We start from the raw sequence: 24,376 nt of genomic DNA on the forward strand, positions 1-24,376 counted from the left end.
CAGGAAAAAACAAAGGCTACAAAACATTTCCATACACACAACAGCTGTTTGACAGATAGTTAGAGGCTAGCTAGAGCTGATCTGGCTGTGATAGCTACTAGTTAGCTAACTAGCTGCTGGTACAGTAGTTCATTTACTTCAGTCGAGAGGGGTTGAAACATTAGCTAATGTAACATGTCAGTTACCACTAGCTCAGCACTGGGAATACATACAGCAGTTACCTTGCCAGCTAGATCAGTCAACTAAAGAGTAGCCAGTTTCTGCTCTGCTTGCTTTTACAACTCGGAGAAAAAGCACAACACAGACAGCAGCTGCTTCTGTTTGTCTCTCCTGTACTGATCCTATACGCCAGCCTTTCAGAAGCTTTGCCTTCACACAGCATGTCAGCACGCTCTGTAGCGTCCATGCAGTCCAAAATCTTGCCTGTCCTAAATCCATCTGGCTGAAACCATAAAACCGCCTACCCGACGGCTCTGAGGCGTCTGCATGGTCCTAAAGCACCCCGGTGCCCCGTTTTGTATTACAATGCAATTATTAAATGTGGGGGTGTCCCCAGTGAAAGTTGCGCCCCTGTTGCTAATACCTAACCTATCATCCAATACTTCCATACATAAAAGAATGTGTAGGGAGACGTTAGGATTGGATGCTATTAATCTCTTCATGTGGTCCCTGTCCCTCACCGTCTTCCTGTTGAGCACATCTCTGAACAGGAAGCACAGAACAGCCAACTGAAAAGAGACCAACTGATCAAATGAACAGTTAGTTTGAGAGACACCGATACTTGATTCAGTAATTATGTTCGCACCCACAAGAGTTTATTTTAATCAACTCTCCTTAGTCCATGATGAGCACGAGCTCAGCCTCAAGAAGTGATATCTGGCTGGATCACTATAGGGCCCAGTATTTCCTGACCAGACTGATGTATGTCACTGCTTCATTCAACAGATCCCATCTATCCAGATTTTCCAGACTTGTCTGTGGTCTTACCATCTTATGTGTTGATGAAATAGCTTGCCTATCTCTTTAAAAGTCCATAGTAGAATTATAGAGATATACAATTATGTTCTATTTCTATGTGTAGAATTCCCCAGTTAAAATATGCCCCGCCCCACATGATGTGTATGTTCTGTATATAAAAAACAGCTGGATATTTATAATCTTATCAAATGTGATTTGAACTGTTTTGACTTGCACACAGATTCAATTAGACACGTGGCAATAAAATATTTTATTTGATATGAAAATCAATATAGATGTGTCCATATTTTTCTCATTAGCATGCTCCTATAGACTTTGGCAACTGTCCTCCAAGCTAGCACCAAACATTCCATGGCAACCACATTCTAATTAGTAATCTCAGTGGAAGCAAATTGGCGTCAAAGGTTTCAGAGACATACATCTCAAAACGAGTCTAGAGATGCCCCTAAACTCAGTTATAGAATTAGCTCACCACACCCAGTTCCAACATCAACCACTATAAAATTGACCTTAGATCAGCACTTAGGGGCAGTCTACCTGCACTTCCCTCATTACTCAACTCAAGGATGTCAGCTAAGTAAGTACACCTTTTGAGGAATGTTCCCTTTTAATTTAGCTCAACAATCAATCATTTAATCTCAATATAAAGTGGCTTCCTTTCTTCTCATCATGTAGAAAAGAACATCAGATGTTAATGCTTTGATGTGTACATTTTGGACTGTTCTCAGCATAGTCACAGTGGCGATGGTTCCAATCGTTTTTCCCATAGGGGATTTTAGAATCCATACGGGTTGTTTCATGTAGGCTTACCATGGTGTGATGTTTTGATAACCATGTAAATCTCTCTCGGACAAGGTGACTTTTATCAATATATTCATCTTTATTTACTCTCAGATTCAAAAATTCTAATTAGCATCAAAGCAGACCATGCAAAGCTACAAATCGCTGTAAGTTCCTGCATGTCATCTCTAGCTGACACCTTTGCTAACAGGTATTGTGTCAATTGAAACAAGTTTACAGAATTGTCCATTTAAAGAAATGTAGCCAATTTATTCATTACAACATTTAGCTAACATTAGATAGTTAATCCAGAGATTCTTACCTCAGCCTCGAATTTGGCAGTTTCGTCCAGATCATCATGGCATTTGTAGTTCTTTATGACAGCCACAATAGCAGCTAATTGTCATTTCATTTTGGGGGGGGGGGAGGAAATACAGGCGAATGAATAAATAAATAAATAGACAAAAGTCACCTTGTCCTAAAGAGATTTACACAAAATGTCATGCCAGGGTAAGCCTACAAGAAACACAGCCGTAGTAAGTATTTAAGTGTTTCTAAAATCCCCTGTGGGAAAAATGAACGGTGGAAAAATTATTGGAACCATTTCCTTGTTTGACCGCTAGGTTTCATGGGTATTATGACTCATACTGTGGTACTCTATAGCCACGGAAAGTAGGGGTGCTGCACCCCCTGAGGAATCCGAATGTAACAATAGAAATTCTCACCAAAGTAGTCCACTGTGCATTTACTAGTCCTGTATTAGCCGATATAGCAGGTCTGTAGCGCCCCTACCCACCTGCCGGTGGAAAAAGCACTGTTCCACGACCCCAAACAGCTTCCTGCGGCTATGGTTCTCAGTGTTCTACTCTAATATTTGGAGTTGGCAGCAGTTTGCCAAGTGATCAATTGGAATGTTCTGTTCTGAGGGTTCTAAACACACATTTGAGCCTGATATGTTCAAACCAGTACATAACAATACAGCTAACAGAATTTCACAATACTATATTAGGTATACTCCTATATGTGTTAACAAGTACATCAGAAACAGACATTGCATTTACATAAAAGCATATCTTAAAGATGGCATCACTGGCTGCGTTTAGACAGGCAGCCAATTCTTTTTCAGAGCTGATCTGATTGGTCAACAATTAGTGAAAAGAATATTGGGCTGCCTGTCTAAACGCAGCCTAAGGTGACACTCGTTACCAAAAAGTGCATAAAAATCAAGCCAATCAGCACTGAGCTTTCGCTCATGACTACCCAATTACAAATGTAACAATCATAGAAAAGCATCAGACATACAGAGTAAAAAAAAAAAAAATCCTTCCTCTCTGTGTCTCAGAGGAATACTGATATTGGGGGGGTGTATTTATTAGTGCAAACCGTAGTTAAACATTTCGCTTTGGAAAATGTTTTGCAACAAAAACAAGTTTCTAGTGAAATAATTTCAGGAATATCCCTCCCTGTTTGGTTCCTGTTGCTTTTGTTTGCCTCCGTTTGGCTCCTAGTGAATACACCTCAGGGTTGCCTTCAGCAGGCACAAACCTACTGGACAAGTTCAGAAAGTATCTTACTGCTCCCAGCTCATAACACACATTTTTACTTTATAAACAAAAAATATCAAATTAAAAAAATCTTCATATAAAGATAGTTAGATTAAAGTTACAGCTTTGTATTCAGTGTGTCTATCCGTGGTGGAAAAAGTACCCAGTTGTCATACTTTGGTAAAAGTCAAGATCCTGTACCTTAATAGCAAATGACTCAAGTGAAAGTCACCCAGTAAAATACTACTTGATTAAAAGTGTAAAATGCACAAAGCATTTGTGTTTAGTGAGTCCGCCATATCAGAGGCAGTAGGGATGACCACGTGTTCTCTTTATAAGTGTGTGAATTGTAACATTTTCCTTTCCTGCTAAACATTCGAAATGTAACAAGTACTCTTATGTGTCAGGGAAAATGTACGGGAGTAAAACTTATATATTTTCATTTGGAGTGTAGTGGAGTAAAAGTGAATGTTGTCAAAAATAGAAATAGTAAAGTACAGATACCCAAAAAACTACTTAGGTAGTACTTCAAAGTATTTTTACTTAGTTATTTTACACCACTGGTGTCTATACTGATATATTACTACATATGTCTTTGCAAGCAGATGCATTTTAGCAGAAGAGTAGACTTCATGAAAATGGCTAAATATGTGTGTTAGCGAAGTCAAATCCATAGAATTAGAATTAGTAGAAAGAACGTTCCCATTAAAAACAACGTTCTGTGGTAGGTACACCAGTATTTCCATTCTACTCATTCTAATTCTATAGTGAGTGCAGTTGCACTCTGGTGAGCCGAGTCTGCCTGTCTCAGGGGGGGAGGGGATGGGAAGGAACGTTGTTTCTGGGGATTCATCTGTTGGCTGCACCAATAAGCTGCAGCAGGCACAGGAAGATCTGGACGATGTCGATGTAGATGGAGAGCGCTGCGAACACATACTCCTCTGGACTGATAGAGTTCTTCCCCTTGCCGATCAACAGCTGTGTGTGGTACGCCAGAAACTACACACAGAAATACACCAGCAAGATATCAGAAAATATATGAGCAATATATCAGTAATGTACCAGCAATAAGTCAATGCAGACAAGAAAACAGTACATAGATACAGTGCCTTGCGAAAGTATTCGGCCCCCTTGAACTTTGCGACATTTTGCCACATTTCAAGCTTCAAACATAAAGATATAAAACTGTATTTTTTTGTGAAGAATCAACAACAAGTGGGACACAATCATGAAGTGGAACGACATTTATTGGATATTTATAACTTTTTTAACAAATCAAAAACTGAAAAATTGGGCGTGCAAAATTATTCAGCCCCCTTAAGTTAATACTTTGTAGCGCCACCTTTTGCTGCGATTACAGCTGTAAGTCGCTTGGGGTATGTCTCTATCAGTTTTGCACATCGAGAGACTGACATTTTTTCCCATTCCTCCTTGCAAAACAGCTCGAGCTCAGAGAGGTTGGATGGAGAGCATTTGTGAACAGCAGTTTTCAGTTCTTTCCACAGATTCTCGATTGGATTCAGGTCTGGACTTTGACTTGGCCATTCTAACACCTGGATATGTTTATTTTTGAACCATTCCATTGTAGATTTTGCTTTATGTTTTGGATCATTGTCTTGTTGGAAGACAAATCTCCGTCCCAGTCTCAGGTCTTTTGCAGACTCCATCAAGTTTTCTTCCAGAATGGTCCTGTATTTGGCTCGATCCATCTTCCCATCAATTTTAACCATCTTCCCTGTCCCTGCTGAAGAAAAGCAGGCCCAAACCATGATGCTGCCACCACCATGTTTGACAGTGGGGATGGTGTGTTCAGGGTGATGAGCTGTGTTGCTTTTACGCCAAACATAACGTTTTGCATTGTTGCCAAAAAGTTCAATTTTGGTTTCATCTGACCAGAGCACCTTCTTCCACATGTTTGGTGTGTTTCCCAGGTGGCTTGTGGCAAACTTTAAACTACACTTTTTTTATGGATATCTTTAAGAAATGGCTTTCTTCTTGCCACTCTTCCATAAAGGCCAGATTTGTGCAATATACGACTGATTGTTGTCCTATGGACAGAGTCTCCCACCTCAGCTGTAGATCTCTGCAGTTCATCCAGAGTGATCATGGGCCTCTTGGCTGCATCTCTGATCAGTCTTCTCCTTGTATGAGCTGAAAGTTTAGAGGGACGGCCAGGTCTTGGTAGATTTGCAGTGGTCTGATACTCCTTCCATTTCAATATTATCGCTTGCACAGTGCTCCTTGGGATGTTTAAAGCTTGGGAAATCTTTTTGTATCCAAATCCGGCTTTAAACTTCTTCACAACAGTATCTCGGACCTGCCTGGTGTGTTCCTTGTTCTTCATGATGCTCTCTGCGCTTTTAACGGACCTCTGAGACTATCACAGTGCAGGTGCATTTATACGGAGACTTGATTACACACAGGTGGATTGTATTTATCATCATTAGTCATTTAGGTCAACATTGGATCATTCAGAGATCCTCACTGAACTTCTGGAGAGAGTTTGCTGCACTGAAAGTAAAGGGGCTGAATAATTTTGCACGCCCAATTTTTCAGTTTTTGATTTGTTAAAAAGTTTGAAATATCCAATAAATGTCGTTCCACTTCATGATTGTGTCCCACTTGTTGTTGATTCTTCACAAAAAAATACAGTTTTATATCTTTATGTTTGAAGCCTGAAATGTGGCAAAAGGTCGCAAAGTTCAAGGGGGCCGAATACTTTCGCAAGGCACTGTAACACTAGCAACACAACTACAAAATGTGTCCGAATAACATCACTACAAAGCACAATATATTATACATATATGTTGTAGGAAGAAACTGATTTGTACAGTTAAAGTGGTTCTGTCTGTACTACATCTACTTGTGTATTGTACTCACCAGTGTGTAGACTATTGCGCCAACGGCCGCGTACACCATGTGAAGCCAAGGAATCTGGCCAGGAGGAGACAACACCATTAGAAAACACCGAACCATTACTGTAATACAATAGACATGGAAAACAAACATGACTAGGTATGGCTAACGGTGTGTGTGTGTTAGTGATGCGTGGGTTATATCCGAGGGGCGGACAGGTTTAGGGTAATTAAATACTGTGTGGATGAAGGGCAAGGGGGGTGGCGGGCGGGTTGAATAAAGACAAAACAATACCTTTAAAAAAATCCATGACTATCATTCTTGTGCAATTTATTTCTATTGTCTACAATAAGGTTTTTCATTCATTATTTTAGGCTATCTGGCATTAGTGCATAAGCCTAAGCTTTAGGGTCCAAATGTATGTGCCTACACGCTAATCACCAAATGCTTTTGGGAACGGGCAGAAAAAGTTCATGTCAATCCACGGAGGCAAAAAGTACAATGCGAGTTTAATTCAATAAGAGAAAAGCTGCAAAAGGACAGTAGAAAATAAAGAAAAGGGAGAGCCAGAAAAGTCATATTTGGGAAAGATTTGAAGTTATTTGCCACTTCACCAAATACTTCCCAAACATTACTTTTCTATGTAATATGTGATGATTCTGAGGTGCTACACAAATCACAAAACGGGGACTTCAAACAGGTCTATGGCACGTCAAGGGAACTGTAGTCTACTGTTCAGATGGGTTAAATGGAAACTGAAATTAGGACACTGACTGTAGGTCTATAACCTCTCACAGTCTTGCAGTAAAATGATACACCAAACTGGCCAGATCTTCATTGAAAAATAAACTCTGGGTCTCAATGGGCTTTTCCTGGTTAAATAAAGGTCAAATAAAAAAAACTGTAGGCAACATTTTGACTTGGGAACAGGAGAAGAAATATGATTTCTTTCTTTCAGCATCTTGAGAGAATGTGAATGCTCAGTTAGATATCATCTGTAGAGTTGCTGTCTTTATCAGCATCATAAAAGCTGATAGTATTTCAAACACACAAAATTTGCATCCAAGCCAAACTGAAAATCCTTACATTGGTCAAACTGAAATTTTGCACAGAAAATAATTTTGTTATAGCATTTTTTCCCAGTTCCTAAACGTCTTTGCTCCATGAAAGGTCAAGTTCTCTCTGTTATCATCTATGTCAACTACATTGAAGCATTCATTCGATCGATTTATGATATTATTCTGTTGAGCAAGGGTTTATTTAGTCTTCTAGGGCAACATATGACAAAAGAGAAGCGGCATGTATCAAATTATAGACAAGTTGACTAACAAATATCCTTCCAAAGTGTTTTAAATTATAAGCAGAAACATATCTAAAATCAGGCAAAAAATTATCCTTTATACCCCCGTCAAAAAATCATCCTGCCGTCTTTGACTCTAGCCTATAGCGCCGGTTCTATATTTTGGGGAGGCAGGTAGCCTAATGGTTAGAGTGTTGGGCCAGCAACCGAAAGGTTGGTGGATAGAATCCCCGAGCTGACAAGGTAAAAATCTGTCGTTATGCCCGTGAACAAGGCAGTTAACCCACTGTTCCTAGGCCATCATTGTAAATAAGAATTTGTTCTTAACTGACTTGCCTGGTTAAATACAGAAAAAGTATTTGCAGTGTGGGCCCGAGAATTTTAACTTCATCACATATAGTCTGGAGGTTGTGGGAGGGTTATGAGCAATTGCGGGCGGGTGCGGGTGAACAAACAGCTGACCTGCGCACCACTAGCGTGTGAGTGTTCATGTCTGTGTGCGCCGCGTGCGTAATATGCAAACTCACATATTTGAAGGAGAGCACAATGGCTGTGATGATGCCTGCCACCATGACAACGATCCCCAGGACACAGAATAGGCCTGGGCATGAGGTGAGGTCCACCTGAAGAGATACATTATGAAGTTTCAAACACTTGCGCACACACACACACACACACACAACACACGTCAGGTGTCTCTTACCTTGGTCTGGAAGCAGAAGACAGTGGTGATGATACAGACAATGACGGTGATGCCCAGAGCCAGAAACACTGCCTTAGTATCATAGTAACTACAGAGCAGAGACACACAGACAGACAGACAGACATTACTACCACGCTCAGGTGTGTGTGTGTTTGTGTGTGTCTCTCTCTCACCTGGATATGGTGCCCGTCATGTAGGACATGGCCAGTGTCTGTAGAACACAGAATACACAGATCAATATAGACCACTGCAGGCCAGCACCAACCAATAAAGTTCACCATAGAGCAGTATGACAGACTAGTGCAGAGGTAAAAAAAAAAAAAAAGAGGTCACGCCTGTGCAGTCACTTTCCCCACAGTCCTGTTAGAGTGATTTCTCCCCTTCTCAGCTGTCTATCACAGCTTCCTGGTTTCCACCAATCAGTGTGCCCGAATGGACATTTCGACTCTGACCCCTCCCACTCCAGGTCAGTGTTTTCAGTTGTAAGATGAAGACGCAAGTTGTGTTTAGGAAGATTGTGCGTGCATCCAAGAAGTGAGTTGTGGGGTTTATTGTCAGGAGGGTTAATGATACGTTATGATGATTGACTGCAAGCAATTACATTTAGGCCTAATTACCTTGTTACATCTGTAACTGTAGCTGTATAGTACTGCTGCAGCTCATACACAGTTTATTTCAGATACTCCATGTGCATGTCATTTACAAGTGTCTGTATTGGGTTTAATGCATGAGTGTTGCGCAGTAGACATTATTGTGTCAAGATGGTTAAATCCTATAGCCTGTATGCACACTTTACCACTGCGCTTTTATAGTTTGCGCTACTGTTAAGGCATGGTGAGAGATTCTAGAGGTTTCAGAGATTATCGTCAGCGCTCCCGTACGAGCAGTAAGATTTGGTACTGGACACAGATCAGATCAGATCTCCACTAGTCCAGTGGGGGCCATAAATCTTGCCTGCCTAAGTAATTAATTCTCGCTCTCTCTCCTGCAAGATGTTTAAACATACACTGCTGTTAATATGTGTCTTATGTGAATATCCCTGTATAGATGCTATGCCATTCTTTCCTGTGTAGATATTCCTACTGCATAGCTTACAACATTTTATATTTAAGCAATAAGGCACGGGGGTATATGGCCAATATATCACAGCTAAAGGCAGTTCTTATGCATGACGCAACGAGGAGTGCCTGGATACAGCTCTTAGCCGTGGTATATTGGCCATATACCACTAACACCCGAGGTGCCTTATTGCTATTATAAACTGGTTACCAATGTAATTAAAAGAGTAAAAAGAAATGTTCTGTCATACCCGTGGTATACAGCTTTCAGCATTCAGAGCTCGAACAACCCAGTTTATAATTGTTCTTACCTTTCAGGTAAATCACTGAAAAGTTTGTGTGTTGGTGACAAAGATAAATACAACTCTACGTATGGACACATCTGCCTTGTTCTTGCTGGACAGCCTGTAGTGAGTCAGAACCTTAACAATCAGCATTAAGTAGTAGCAAGTGAGGGCATTCACAGCCGACTGCTCTGACGAGCTCCAACTAGACATTTTTTCAACAGATCTGTACAGACTAGTAATAGTTACTTACAAAGACGGCCAGCAGGATGACATTCCATGGGAATTTCCTCCTAAAGACAGGGGAGTGGCCACATTAGGACAGCACTTCAATACATTAAAACATTGTTGTCAACTAACTATATTGTCATCATTTTCCAAAGGAATTCTTTAAGAAAGAGACTCACCTGGGTCCTTTACAGCAGACCAGCACAATGTGAGTGACGAAATACACAGCGCTGCAAAGACATAGGTCAACACAGCTGTCAATCAAACAGGACATGCAGAACATAGGCCAGTACAGCTGTCAATCCAACAGTACTGTAAAACCATAGGTCAGTAGTAAGGGATAGTACTTACAATGATGCCCAGTAGACAGCTGGGTTTGCGATCACAAACTTCTTGACAGAGTCACTGCAAAGAGAAACTCAGTTATACAAACACACATTTGTGCAGGAACACAAAATCACTAATACACAGTCATAGTAACACACACACTCACACAAATGTGAAGACGGCCACAATTGCGACAGTGACGAGTAGCTGAGATGCCAGGATCATATACACCTAAGAGAAAAATGGAGAGTATATTATACACTTCTTGTGTGTTTGTGTGTTAACTGTGTGTGTGCGTGCGTGCTGTGTTCTCACCTTTCGTATGAAGGAGTGTCGCACTTTCAGACTGTCAAAGCTACCTGCAGCAAACCCCTCTCCATCGCCTGTGACATCAGCAGAGACATCATTAGAGTCATATGTCACTTCACATCAGAACACATGCCTGGTAATCAACTACTAAAGTAGAACCTATAGTATCAAGTATTTATTTTAACTGTGTGAAGGAGCTTATTCAGTAGTAACAGAACACTTCAGAGTAAGCCCCAGACAGGTGAGAGGAGGGTTCAGGCTTACCGCTCAGTGCACTGCTAGGCATCATAGGGGGGATTATAGGGGGTATGGGTGGCATCATAGGCTGGTTGTTGTACCCTGGACCCCCGGGGTGAGGCTGGCCTGGGTAGGGCCCAGCAGGGTACCCGGCAGGCTGGCCGGGGTAGGGCCCAGCAGGGTACCCGGCAGGCTGGCCGGGGTATGGAGGTCCATGGGGACCAGAGGGGTAGAAGGACGAGGGCTGGCCTGATGGGGGACCTCCATTGGCAGGGAAGCCATAGGCAGGGGGAGGGGGGTAGTTACCACCTTGGGGGCCATAGAGGGGGGAATGAGAGTCATCGTAACCCAGGGGGAAGTCAGACCGAGACATACTGTCTGAGGGAGAGAAAGAGAGAGAGAGAGAGAGGATGAGAAAAGAGAGGATGAGAAAAGAGAGAGAGGAGGGGAGGAGGGAGAGCGAGAAGTAGTTATGGCCCATTCTACCCACCCAAAACAGTTCAGAACAGTATGTGAATATATTACTTTTGATCTTTGGCAAGTTTTTGGGGGGCTGCTTGTGCTCACACAAAAAATTCTCGTGGTCAGCCGAAGTTCGGAACCCAAAGTCGACGCCCCTTCGTCAGTCATTCGTCAACAGTAGGGATTCTTCAATTAAGTGTTTGTTGCCATTCAACGATAGATGACTCGTTTTCATGCACATGTTTTACTTTGAGAAATACGGCGCTAAACAACTTAGATGTCAAATTGCACGACTAAGATCTCCTCGGCAAAAATATCAAAATGAATGACAGATTTATTGAGTTATGATAAATTAATTCAGGAAAATTTGAGGAAGTATTACTGGCTACAGCGACTCAAGATGGACAAACAGTACTATAGCCGCCTTTTCTCGTTTTTCAAGCAAAGATCTCTATTAAGGGCACACTATTTTGCTCCTGTAGTCAAGGGCTCTTAGGGGTTTATATTAGTTGTATCTCTAGAGGCAGATTAAGTTGAAGTGGAGTGTTTCCATATGTTTCTGCTTACAGTACAAGTCAAAAGTTTGGACACACCTACTCCTTCAAGGGTTTTTCTTAATTATTACTATTTTCTACATTGTAGAATAATAGTGAAGACATCAAAACTATGAAATAACACATGGAATCATGTAGTAACCAAAAAAGTGTTACACAAATCAAAATATATTTTATATTTGAGATTCTTCAAAGGAGCCACCCTTTGCCTTGATTAAAGTTTTGTACACTCTTGACATTCTCTCAACCAGCTTCATGAGGTAGTCATCTGGAAAGCAATTCAATTAACTGGTGTGTCTTGTTAAAAGGTCATTTGTGGAATTTATTTCCTTCTTAATGCGTTTGAGCCAATCAGCTGTGTTGTGACAAGTTAGGGGTGGTATACAGAAGATAGCCCTATTTGGTAAAAGACCAAGTCCATATTATGGCAAGTACAGCATAAATAAGCAAAGAGAAACAACAGTCCATCATTACTTTAAGACATGAAGGTCAGTCAGCCTGGAAAATTTCAAGAACATTAAAAGTTTATTCAAGTGCAGTCGCAAAAACCATCAAGTGCTATGATGAAACTGGCTCTCATGAGGACCGCCACAGGAAAGGAAGACCCAGGGTCTTCACAGGGTCTTCACAGAGTTCAAGTAACAGACACGTCTCAACATCAACTGTTCTGAGGAGACTGCGTGAATCAGGCCTTCATGGTCAAATTGCTGCAAAGAAACCACTTCTAAAGGACACCAATAATAAGAGACTTGCTTGGGCCAAGAAACACGAGCAATGGACATTAGACCGGTGGAAATCTGTCCCCTGGTCTGATGAGTCCAAATTTGTAATTTTTGGGTCCAATCGCGTCTTTGTGAGAGGCAGAGTAGGTGAACGGATGATATCCGCATGTGTGGTTCCCACCATGAAGCATGGAGAAGGTGTGATGGTGTTTTTCTGATGACACTGTCAGTGATTTATTTAGAATTCAAGGCTAACTTAACCAGCATGGCTACAAAAGCATTCTGCAGCGATACGCCATCCAATCTGGTTTGTGCTTAGTGGAACTCTCATTTGTTTTTAAACAGGACAATGACCCAAAACCCACCTCCAGGCTGTGTAAGGGCTATTTGACCAAGAAGGAGAGTGATGGAGTGCTGCATCAGATGACCTGGCCTCTGCAATCACCCGACCTCAACCCAATTGAGATGGTTTGGGATGAGTTGGACCGCAGAGTGAAGGAAAAGCAGCCAACGAGTGCTTAGCATATGTGGGAACTCCTTCAAGACTGTTGGAAAAGCATTCCAGGTGAAGCTGGTTGAGAGAATGCCAAGAGTGTGCAAAGCTTTCATCAAGGCAAAGGGTGGCTTCTTTGAAGAATATAAAATATATTTAGATTTGTTTAACACTTTTTTGGTTAATACATGATGCCAAATGTGTTATTTCATAGTTTTGATGTCTTCACTATTATTCTACAATGTAGAAAATAGTCTAAATAAAGAAAAACCCTTTAATGAGTAGGTGTTTACAAACTTTGGACTGGTACTGTCTATCTGTGGTTCACACACACTGCAGCACAACCACACATCACAACCATGCTCCTGACAGACATGTCAATTTCTAATAACCACTATCACATACACTGAACACTACAGAGCTTAACGACAGAGAGAGAGTTTAGAGAGTAGAGTTTATATAGACAATTTAACTTGGGAGTGATCATTATGGGAGTTCCCTCAGGTAGGGATTAAGCCTCTAAAGTTCCACAAAGCTGGAGACTCATATCTCCCTCACTAGCTTTAAGCGCCAGCTGTCAGAGCAGCTCACAGATCACAGTGCCATCCGTTTTGTCACCAAAGCCCCATATACTACCCACCACTGCGACCTGAACGCTCTCGTTGGCTGGCCCTCGCTTCATACTCGTCACCAAACCCACTGGCTCTAGGTCATCTACAAGACCCTGCTAGGTAAAGTCCCCCCTAATCTCAGCTCGCTGGTCACCATAGCAGCACCCACCTGTAGCACGTGCTCCAGCAGGTATATCTCTCTGGTCACCCCCAAAACCAATTTTTCCTTTGGCCAGAACAAACTACAAAAATCTCTGAAACTGGAAACACTTATCTCCCTCACTAGCTTTAAGCACCAGCTGTCAGAGCAGCTCACAGATTACTGCACCTGTACATAGCCCATCTATAATTTAGCCCAAACAACTACCTCTTCCCCTACTGTATTTATTTATTTTGCTCCTTTGCACATCCATTAATTCTCTCTACTTTGCACATTCTTCCACTGGAAATCTACCATTCCAGTGTTTTACTTGCTATATTGTATTTACTTTGCCACCATGGCCTTTTTTGTTGCCTTTACCTCCCTTATCTCACCTCATTTGCTCACATTGTATATAGAATTATTTTTCTACTGAATTATTGACTGTATGTTTGTTTTACTCCATGTGTACTCCATGTGTAACTATGTGTTGTTGTATGTGTGGAATTGCTTTGCTTTATCTTGGCCAGGTCGCAATTGTACATGATAACTTTTTCTGAACTTGCCTACCTGGTTAAATAGGTGAAATAAATACAAATAAAAAATAAACTTTGCCACCATGGCCTATTTATTGCCTTAACTCCCTTATCTTACCTCATTTGCACTCACTGTATATATACTTTTTGTTTTCTTTTGTTCTACTGTTTATTGACTGTTTTGTTGTATGTGTAGAATTGCTATGCTTTATCTTGGCCAGGTCGCAGTTGCAAATGAGAGACTGATCTTAACTGGCCTACCTGGTTAAATAATGGTAAAATTAAAATAAATAAAAAACAGGGATTGTTTGGGTGTCGGCCTCCACCTTACAACATGCCATTACATCACTTCTCCAGTACTAAGCAACGGTGAAAAAATATCAGCTGGAAAAAATGCTTCAGCTGCTTGCCGCCCATAAAACAGTCCCTGCGTGTGTGTTGGGTGTGTAGGGACACAGGCTTATGACTAAGCACTGTGTAACTTCTTCAGCCGTAATTAATGGGAGAGTTTGAAGTGAGAATGTGGTTGTGTAACATTAACTGGTTGGGTAGGTTTCTAACCCAAGTAGTCTGCACGATTCAATACCGCTTTAGCCCACTGACCTAAGGCCCGTGTCCGTACAGCCCTACCAAAGTATCCATGTTTGGCCATAGCCAACACACGCAAACACACACACGCGTGTTTAAGTTAAGTCGCAGGCAAAAGGTAGAATGGCCAACTCCCCTCGCTCAATGGTGGTTTAGACAACCGCCTCACAAGGTAACGTGTACAATAGGCCTATTCAGGTGTAACCCAAGGACTACCAACTTCAGCTCATATTCAGTTCATATGCTTTTTTCTTTAAAACGATCACCGTGAGTGTATGGTGTGCCGGAAGTATAAAAATAGTTTGACTCACCACGCAATGAATCCAGGAAAAACAAGAACGCAAACAATGACAACAAGACAAAAAAACGATAAAGGCGACCCGTCTTATAACACGGCTATAACCACCCAATCTCTAAACGCCAGATGAACAAATTTTTTAAATTTGAAACTCTAATTCCGTCGAGTTTTGAAACTGTTAACTTCTCTCTCTCTCTCCCTCTCTCTCTCTCTATGGTCCCTTTTCTCTCTTTATGACCCCTCCTTGTTTCCTCCCGCAGCAGGCAGACAGATGTTAGCTCGAGCCGTAGAACATTTCCTGGAATTTTAGAAGAGTTGTTACTTGTTAGTGGGTGGAGTCAATGGAACTCATAGAGGTAAAATAAAGACATAAGTGTGCTACCATGTAAAGTAATATTTGTACATGTAAAATATGAGTTGCACCTGTATAATCAGCTTTATAGTCGCACAAAATATTTTCTAACGTGTCATTTATTTTTAGAATAAATGCAACCACGTAACGTGATGTGTGAATAAATGCAACACTTGCAAACATGTAACTTGATATGTGAATAAATTAAACAAGATTTTCAAGCGGGCAACTCAATTTAAAAATGAATGCAAATCCTTTACCATAGAACAATGAGACAGATATTTCACTGGCTGTATACATGTGACGCATCTGGTTGAATAGCAGTGGGAAAAGATGGAGCGAGATGGATTTTGTCAGAAATTCTGCAAAATGTCTCATCAATGAATCATTTGATCTCAATACAGTTTTCTGTATGCAAATCTAGAATCCGTTATTAACAGAATGGATTTCCTTTTGTAGACTTTACCCTTTGCCAAAGTTTCTAAAAATTGCATTGTTGGCGAATTGAGTTATTGCAGACCCGCACTTCACGTAGTAGGCGTTCCCTAACGGAAATATGCAAATAAATGCTAAAACGCGTCAATAGGCTCTCGCTTGCTGGTGCTTGGCTCTGCCCACATCCTTGCTTGTTTTGCCCACTACGATTAATTTGTTCCCATTGGAAATGACAGGCTGTGGTCACAGCCGCTGGAAATAGGGGTGCTGAGGGTGCTGCAGCACCCCCTGAAAAATCGGAATTTAAAAAATGATACATATATACATTGACTTTCTTAGTTAACAAGCTGAGATCTCGGCTGACGTTAGCTAGCTTGCTAATAATGTTTTGAGGAAAACATATTAGCTACCTGTAGAATCAAGACAAGAGAGGATGGGGAAGAAGATTAGATGTGCAGTTGCTTCATCTGGCTGATGCAATGCCCAGACGAGATGAGCGCTAACTGCTAACCGCTAACTGCCAAGTGTGAAGTCTTTGTGTCTACAGTAAATCTATTTTTGTATTATGAAAACATTCTAAATGATGCTCATTGTTCCAAGCGATTAGAACTCACTACAGTGTCAAAAAAATGTATTGAGCCGAACATAAAGAGTGCTTTATATTGGACTCACTGACCAGTCTCTTCATGGCAATCTACCTGTTTGTCTACGACGTGCACTACTTCTTCTCTAAGCTGTAGATCACATGCCACTACCATCCTCTACTTCACCATGATCATGGTGCTCATATAATACAGGACTATTAAAGGCCCAGTACAGTACTTTTTGGATTAATTTTTTATTTTTTAGTACTTCCAGTGATTATGCCTGTGTGGTGTCAAACTGTTAAACTTATTCCAGAGTGGAGATGAAACACCTGCGTGTTGCAAAGTCACATGCTGTAAGACAGTGGTTCTCAACCACTGGTACTAGGGCCCCCTATCCACAGGGGGTACTTGAGAAGACTCATGACACTATAAAATGCCTACTGGTAAAATGCACATGAGGGGGTACTTCAGGGGTACTCTGGGTATTTTCTCCTCTTTAATGCTTTTTGCCTTTTTATACCATTGTGTTTACCACTTCAATGCCCTTACAGTGCCTTCAGAAATTATTCACATACCTTGACTTTTTCCAAATTTTGTTGTGTAACAAAATTAGATTATAATGGATTTCATTGGCATTTGTTGTCAATGATCTACACAAAATACTATGTACCCTCAAAGTGGAAGAAAAATTCTAACATTTGTGAAACATTTTAGAAAAATAAAACTCCCTAATCCTTGCTGATGCCAAGCATAACCATAACATGACCATGCTTGAAAATATAAAGCGTGGTACTCAGGTAGCCTAGTTGTTAAGAGCGTTGGGCCAGTAACCTGAAAGGTTGTTGGTTCAAATCCTTGAGCCGACTAGGTGAAAAATCTGCCGATGTGCCCTTGAGCAAGACACTGAACCCTAATTGCTCCTGTAAGTCCCTCTGGATAAGACTGTCTTCAAAATGTTAAATAATAATTGTTAGATACATAACACTTTGTATTCACAACATAAACTTTTTGCAGTTTTACTTTAATGCCTTATTGCAAACAGGATGCATGTTTTGGAATATTTTTAGTTCTATATAGGCTTCCTTCTTTTCACTCTGTCATTTAAGTTAGTATTGTGGAGTAACTTCAATGTTGTTGATCCATCCTCAGTTTTCTCCTATCACAGCCATTAAACTCTGTAACTGTTTTAAAGTCACCATTGGCCCCATTGTGAAATCCGTGAGCGGTTTCCTTCCTCTCCGGCAACTGAGTTAGGAAGCACGCCTGTATATTTGTAGTGACTGGGTGTAATGATACAAAGTGTAATTAATAACTTCACCATAATCAAAGGGATATTCAGTGTCTTCCATTTTTATTTTTAACTGTCTACCAATAGGTGCCCTTCTTTGCGAGGCATTGGAAAACCTCCCTGGTCTTTGTGGTTGAATCTGTGTTAAATATGTCTCACAATGTTTCTATATTTATTTTAGAAGATGCAACAATTATTCATGATGCAAACATTGGATGACTTGGTGAAGGTGTGGTAAAGAGAGGCTGTCTGTTTTCCTCTCTTCATCCATGGTGCTCGTTCAATATAGCATTAGGAGAGTCCTGTGAACATCAACCAGTGAAGGCTGCTGAGGGGAGGATGCCTCATAATAATCGCTGGAACGGAGCGAATGGGATGGCATCAAACACAAGGAAACCACGTGTTTGATGTATTTGATACCATTCCAACTATACCGCTCTAGCCGTTACCATGAGCCTGTCCTCCCAAATGAAGGTACCACCAAACTCCTGTGACCTCAACAGTCCTAAACGTGTCATTCTGAACAGCACCATCTTCCTAATTGATAACTTTGACATATTTGCATATTATGAAATCTGATGGGAAACAGCATCACCCCTGTAACCTCCATTAAGTCTGAAGAAATGTTTAAAGATTTTTTCAGTCAAGCATGTTCCTATTATGTGTAGAAGCTGTTATTGACAAAATGTAATATTAATCATAAATACATAGAACACGTTGTTGTTCCATGTACAATAGATTGAGGAGGAGTGTTCGTGGTGGTAGATTGGGTGTGGGTGGTAGTCATTAGGTGGTAGTCATTGATAATGATGGATCTTAGTCATCCTAGCGAATACAAATGTAGTCCACTCCAGATCAGCTAAACGTTCACATTTGCAAAATAAGGATATACAGCCCCAACACAACACTCACTGTTCTTGTTGCAAATACATGACTATTGTCTCACACGAATCAGCACAGCCCTGATCAACAGTGACAAAGTACCTAGCACAAGTGACTACCTGGGTGAACTTGACCAGCAGGGTTCAGGGACAAGGTAGAACGCCAGCTGCAGCTGCAGTCCTAACGACAGCACGACCAGGGTCTCAGACCAGGGCCCCAGGTACTCTGGGAGTGAAGACCTGTTTTTTTAAACATGTGTCGCCTCATTTCGTAGGCTACCCTGACCTTAGGTATACTATAGCGAAGGCTGGTTCAACAGCAATGCGTAGTCTTTTTTTGCTGGCGATTTTATGATATCATTACATTTTATATGTATTTACTGTTGTTGAAAAAAAAACGAACAGATTGCTTGTTTTTCGTATAAAAAAATGTGAATGATTAATTGTCCTGGTTTTATGGTGAGAACGTCAGTGGCACGTTTTGTTTAGAATTTGATTAGAATTATTCGCTCTTTTTTAGGCTTTATCAATAATGAATTTAATATTGCTTATTGACAACATTTGGCATGTCCATGATCAGCCATAATGCAATTTACAGTAGGCCTAGCCACTAACGTTATATCAGTGCGAACGCTATGTATATATTTTTGATTTTATTTAACCTTTATTTTTAACAAGGCAAGTCAGTTAACTTCAACATTTCCACATTGAAGCCATGCAATTACTTAGAATAATGTGGACTGCAAACAGGTTCAAGTTAACATATTTAACAAAGATGTTATTTTGTTTCTGTAAGCTGTTTAACAAACTATAACTAATAGTTTGATTCCAAGGCAATACATAAAATACCGTAAATACACAACTTGAAGCAACCACATATTTAGCCATGGAGCACGTTCGACACACCCACAACTTGTTTATTCATCAAAACCATTATTGTGAAGTCATTAAAAATGCTTTAAAGTCCAATTTTAGTTGTTTTTTGGGGTAGTTGTACTTAACTTTAATATTAATATTTTTGACAAATTTTACTCTACTACATTCCTAAAGAAAATAATGAACTTTTTACTTCATACATTTTCCCTGACACCAAAAATTACTTTTGGTTGAATGCTTAACAGGACATTAACATTTTCCAATTCACGCACTTGTCAAGAGAACATCCCTGGTCATCCCTACGCAAGAACCATTTTCTGCGCGTTTACAAGATCTTTATGGTTCTTCGACTGTCAGGTGTTGTTGCCATGACAACCCATATTGTGAGTTTTTTTTATGCTCTTGAGACAGACAGACAGACAGACGGCAACAGCGAAAAAAAAAGATTGGTCTAACCTTCTGCCAGACTTCTAGCTAAATAAGGTAACAACATGCGAGCTCACTGAATGATTCTATCAACATGTTCTTTATAGAATGATTTGCAATCACATGAACTTCAGCCAGAAAGCTCAGTATTAGTTTGCCAACTCTAGTCTGTGGTGTTGTTGTTAATGCTGTTGTAGTAAGCTGCTTTGGCAAACTGCCCATATTAATTATTTCGTGTATCTGAAGCTCCAAACTGAAAGTCTGATATGGAAGAGACTGCTACGACGGAGGAAGCCGTGGAGTTAAAAGCCTCTAGCGAGGCCATCGCCTTTCTGTCCAGCATACGTGAGTTAAGTAGAGCTAGCTGAGTGTTGGCACCTGCACTCTCAAGTTCCTCTTTCATCGTAGCCCTGCTATAGCTGTAGCTTGTTTTCAGTGTGTGTGTGTGTGTGTGTGTGAATGTGTGTGTTTAGGGGCTGCGGAGATGCAGCGGTGTCTGTTTGAAGACTCTCTGGTGACAGTGTCCGAGGGGGGCAGAGAGCTGGGAGAGTTTAAGGTGACTGTGGAGAGGACCATTTGCAGGGAGCAGCCTTGCCTGCTGCTGCATGCACACAGCCATGGAGCTATTGACAACACTCCCTGTGGTACAGCCATCACTGGTAAGACAGGGGGGAGGAAGAGAGGAGGGAGGAGATAGGGAAAGGGAGGCAGGACACAGAGGGGTGGGAAAGTGTGAGATGGGGATGGTGTGAGTGTTGGTCTTTCTCAGTCTGTGATTACTATCTCTGTCTCTATTTCCAATCAGCCTACCTTTCTTTGAACCTGGAGACCCTGGAGCAAAACCACCACGAGTATGTCAAGGTAAAACTGCCTGAAACCGGTCTACACAGGCTAGACCCATCAAGACCATTTTACAAAACCTTATGAGACTAAAATATAAAACTCTACAATATAACATTCCCACCAATTCTCTGCTAACCTAACGTGGCAGGCGTAGGAATCAGCCTGAGCAGAGTTCACACTTCAGTTTTTAATGGAAAACAATACAGTATCCCTGAAAACCAGACGTTAGCATTTTCTGGCGACTCCACATAGGCTAATTCTCTGCTCTCAGCTTCAGGACCACCGATTGGACAGGAAGTGTCACATGGTCCAGCATGATGGACAGCTGGTGGTGAACAAAATCACCACTGTGGGAGAGGTGAGAGAGAAAAGGGGGAGGAGGTGAATGTATGTGTGAGGTAGGAGGGCAGAGTGTGTGTTTTCCATTGTGCTCTTTGAGAAGGATTTCTATCTGATATTTCTAACCTGTTGTGTGTGTGTGTGGGTGGGTGTGTATAGGAGATTAGGAGGCAGACCTTGTCGTACCCTCTGTCCTCTGTGAAGGGGTTAGTGTCCGAGGGCTCTAACCTGCTGCTGCTGAGGGTATTCGCTCTGAGGAAGAACGTCCCGGAAAACATGACCTTCCTCTCCTTCGACCAGGACACACACATATCCACCTCCACATATGTGAGTGTGTCCGTGAATGTGTGTGTGTGAGCCTACTTATACAGTAGAAATGAGTGTCTTCTTTTTGGAAAGTGTGCATGAGTTTGTTTACAGTACTATAACTTTTTTTTTGTGTTCTCATTTTTTTTTGATTCGACCTCGTAATGACCACAGTTTTTGGTTAATGAGTGGTCTATTTGTGGTCAGAAGGAGCTGGGGTGCAGGCAGCAGACGGCGGGAGAGGAGGTGGTGGAGGTGTTTGGGGTGGAGAGGACGGTCAACTCGGTGGAGGACATCCCAGCCATGTGGCACTGCTACTTCCTGTCTGACGGGTAAGATGACATCACTTCCACCAGACCAACGAGATACAGGGCACCACCCCAAAGATGGTGGATAAATGAAAATAGTTCACTCAGGCCATTTACTATTGAAAATAATTGTCAATTCCTGTCTACTTAGGGGAGTGGCTCTCCCATAGACTCCAATGTGATAGCAGCTGGGTCTGGTCTACTTAGTTCATTGACTTCCATTGAAACACAAAAAAAGAGGGAGTGGGTTGTGTCGCTTCCTCTTCCGTCTCTGACCGCCTCTCTCATCACTTTCTACTTGTGTGATGTCATATCCTGCACCTGTTTAGGCATCTGGCTAGCCGAGTGCAGGTGGGCTCTCCTGTGACCATGAGGCTCTTGCTACTCCCGCTCCAAACACACACAGGTACATAAACACCAAAACACACATATGCACACATACCAACACAGTATTAGGAGTGTTCCCCTATTTAAATATAATTATTTTTATATTTAAATTGCAACTTTTTTTTATTTATTGCAACAATAATAACAACAGTACACATCAATACAGGGATATTCCTGTGAATACAATGAAAAATAATAATAATATAAAACCAAGGCGATTAAAAAAATATAAAAAATTCAGGACATCATTTATATGTGACAAGGCAATGAGACATTAACAGACATTCAGATACATGACTTTTAATAATTGCATTTTGTCAAAATTGAATCTTTTGTGCAAGAAATCATTGTTCCCCTATTTACATGTGTTTGTGTATCTGTGTTGTGTCTCAGAGGTGAGGGATGATAAGCCTGTGTTTGAGAAGAGGTCTCTGGTCTGGGAGGAGGACATGCAGATGCATTCCATGTTCCTGGACAGAAAGGTGACATATTAGTATTTTCCTACCCTCTATCCCTCACCCCTACTCTCACCCTAGCCCAGCGTTTCCCAGACTCGGTCCTGGGGACCCCAAGGGGTGCACATTTAGTTTTTTCCCGTAACACTACACAGCTGATTCAAATAATTAACTCAGCACCAGGCTTTGATTATTTGAATCAGCTGTGTAGTGCTAGGGCAAAAACCAAAATATGCACCCCTTGGGGTCACCAGGACTGAGCTAGGGATACACTGCCCAAGCCCCTTATTCTTAAACCACTGACCCCTAAGTTTCCAACATGACCTGACGTGTGTGTGTGTGTTACAGGAGGAGTTGAAGGCGGAGCATGCCTCGTACCTGCGGCAGCACCCGGAGCTCCGCACTATGATGGCTGACTTCCTGCAGTTTTTGTTACTAAGGAAACCGAGCGACGTATTTGTGTTTGCCCGCGAATACTTCTCCCCATTCGCCTCCCTCCAACCCCCGGGGAGCACCTTCAACACCTCCTCACCCTGAGGATGCGTCTCAACAGTATAAATAGCTTCCTCTCCACTGATCTGAGACACATATGGGATAGGTGAAAGCACTGTGATGTAGGCTTGCCGTGCCTACTAGAGATTGGAATTAACTTGTCCAATTATTTTATGTCAGTTCAGATGGAGGAAAGGGAATGAAGAGAAGAAGCCTCTTTTGAGATTCCCTTCTCAGATTCCCAGTTCTCTTTAATAGGTTCTGTCTTTCATCTTTTTTTCATTTTTTTGCCCCTTTTTCTCCCCAATTGGTAGTTACAGTCTTGTCCCATCACTGCAACACCTGTACAGACTCGGGAGAGGCGAATGTCGAGAGCCATGTGTCCTCCGAAACACAACCCCGCAAAGCCGTACTGCTTCTTGACACAATGCCCGCTTAACCTGGAAGCCAGCCGCACCAATGTGTTGGAGGAAACCACGTACACCTGGCGACCGTGTCAACATACATGCGCCCGACCCGCCACAGGAGTCACTAAAGCGTGATGGTGACGCGATTGTGCACATCTTCACGGGTCTCCCGGTCGCAGCCAGGAATCGAACCAGGATCTGTAGTGACACAGCTAGCACTGCAATGCAAAGCCTTAGACCGCTGGGAGGCCCTCCGTCTTTCATCTCTTGAGGGACAACTGAACTATTTATTGGTGGTTTTTGCAATAAGGCAGAGCAGTGGTTATGAAGGAAATAAGATGAGGAAAGAGAGCACTTGTAAATTATTGGGACATAGATAAGGAATTCCAGGAGCTCATTTTCAGCTGTGTGTGTGTTGTCATTTTAAATTTCAATAAAGCGTAATGTTTTATTTAAGCAAAATGTGCGTTGGGTTAATTACATTTACTATAAAAAGGCCCTATATTCTCTGTACCCGGAAGAGAGATGACTTGACAATTTGAGAGTAGTTTTTTCAATGCGTCATGTTACTGTAGAACTAATGAGCGCGCATTATAATGACATACTGATACTCCAATCTTCAAACCGAAAGAAAACAGGACAGCCCGTCCAAGGAGTGCGGTGGCAGCGATATTTCGCCCCCAAAAATATATAGCCTACATACGGTATATTGCGGCAGTTGTGTGAATAGGCTCCGCGGTTTTCTTATTCTTATTAAGTATGTTCTGTCAGTGTCTCATCTACTGACTACGTGGTGGTTAGTACATTTGTAGAAATCGAACCAAGGAGAGTTTTGTCCGCTCTTTTAAAACGTTATTTTATGTCGCTTCTCATGACAACAGTCAACGGCTGTATTACTGTTGAATGACACGTATATTTGATTAAACATGCTGTAAACATTCTTTGCGAATTACGATGTTTGTCACTAAAAGTACAGACAGAGAGGAA

At 41.5% G+C, this 24,376-nt stretch overlaps 2 protein-coding genes across 3 annotated transcripts; one reads left to right on the plus strand and one right to left on the minus strand.

Moving 5' to 3' along the window:
- Nucleotides 1-1,209: 1,209 nt before the first annotated feature.
- Nucleotides 1,210-15,341, minus strand: LOC110530630 (protein lifeguard 3). Its single transcript, XM_036986267.2, has 12 exons — nt 15,021-15,341; nt 10,632-10,982; nt 10,374-10,441; nt 10,225-10,289; nt 10,083-10,136; nt 9,911-9,961; nt 9,757-9,796; nt 8,335-8,372; nt 8,162-8,249; nt 7,986-8,081; nt 6,183-6,236; nt 1,210-4,301 (listed from the first exon to the last, which is right to left on the minus strand). Exons 2-12 carry the CDS (start codon nt 10,975-10,977, stop codon nt 4,152-4,154), a joined length of 1,050 nt encoding a protein of 349 aa, XP_036842162.1. The 5' UTR covers nt 10,978-10,982; nt 15,021-15,341; the 3' UTR covers nt 1,210-4,151.
- A 3,331-nt stretch (nt 15,342-18,672) lies between these two features.
- catip (ciliogenesis associated TTC17 interacting protein) lies at nt 18,673-23,851 on the plus strand. 2 transcript variants are annotated; one of them, XM_021613844.3, is made up of 10 exons: nt 18,673-19,909; nt 20,099-20,197; nt 20,326-20,511; nt 20,658-20,713; nt 20,967-21,053; nt 21,194-21,361; nt 21,548-21,672; nt 21,978-22,054; nt 22,429-22,517; nt 22,839-23,851. In XM_021613844.3, exons 2-10 carry the CDS (start codon nt 20,119-20,121, stop codon nt 23,025-23,027), a joined length of 1,056 nt encoding a protein of 351 aa, XP_021469519.2. In that variant the 5' UTR covers nt 18,673-19,909; nt 20,099-20,118; the 3' UTR covers nt 23,028-23,851. The 2 variants fall into 2 exon arrangements, with proteins under 2 accessions (XP_021469519.2, XP_021469520.2); XM_021613845.3 differs by having other exon boundaries at nt 19,782-19,909; nt 21,551-21,672.
- Nucleotides 23,852-24,376: the final 525 nt, after the last annotated feature.

This window comes from Oncorhynchus mykiss, chromosome 8 (genome assembly GCF_057628025.1).
Source record: "Oncorhynchus mykiss isolate SJ-2025 chromosome 8, ASM5762802v1, whole genome shotgun sequence".
In the NCBI taxonomy this organism is placed as follows: Eukaryota; Metazoa; Chordata; class Actinopteri; order Salmoniformes; family Salmonidae; genus Oncorhynchus; species Oncorhynchus mykiss.

Excerpts from the sequence above, each read along its gene's own strand:
- LOC110530630 (XM_036986267.2), bottom strand. The coding sequence starts at position 10,977 with ATGTCTCGGTCTGACTTCCCCCTGGGTTACGATGACTCTCATTCCCCC. Across the intron at positions 10,442-10,631 it reads GCCTAGCAGTGCACTGAGCG|GCGATGGAGAGGGGTTTGCT; the intron begins GTAAGCCTGAAC and ends CTGATGTCACAG. Across the intron at positions 8,250-8,334 it reads ATGACGGGCACCATATCCAG|TTACTATGATACTAAGGCAG; the intron begins GTGAGAGAGAGA and ends TCTGCTCTGTAG.
- catip (XM_021613844.3), top strand. The coding sequence starts at position 20,119 with ATGGAAGAGACTGCTACGACGGAGGAAGCCGTGGAGTTAAAAGCCTCT. Across the intron at positions 22,055-22,428 it reads CCCGCTCCAAACACACACAG|AGGTGAGGGATGATAAGCCT; the intron begins GTACATAAACAC and ends GTTGTGTCTCAG. Across the intron at positions 22,518-22,838 it reads CCATGTTCCTGGACAGAAAG|GAGGAGTTGAAGGCGGAGCA; the intron begins GTGACATATTAG and ends TGTGTGTTACAG.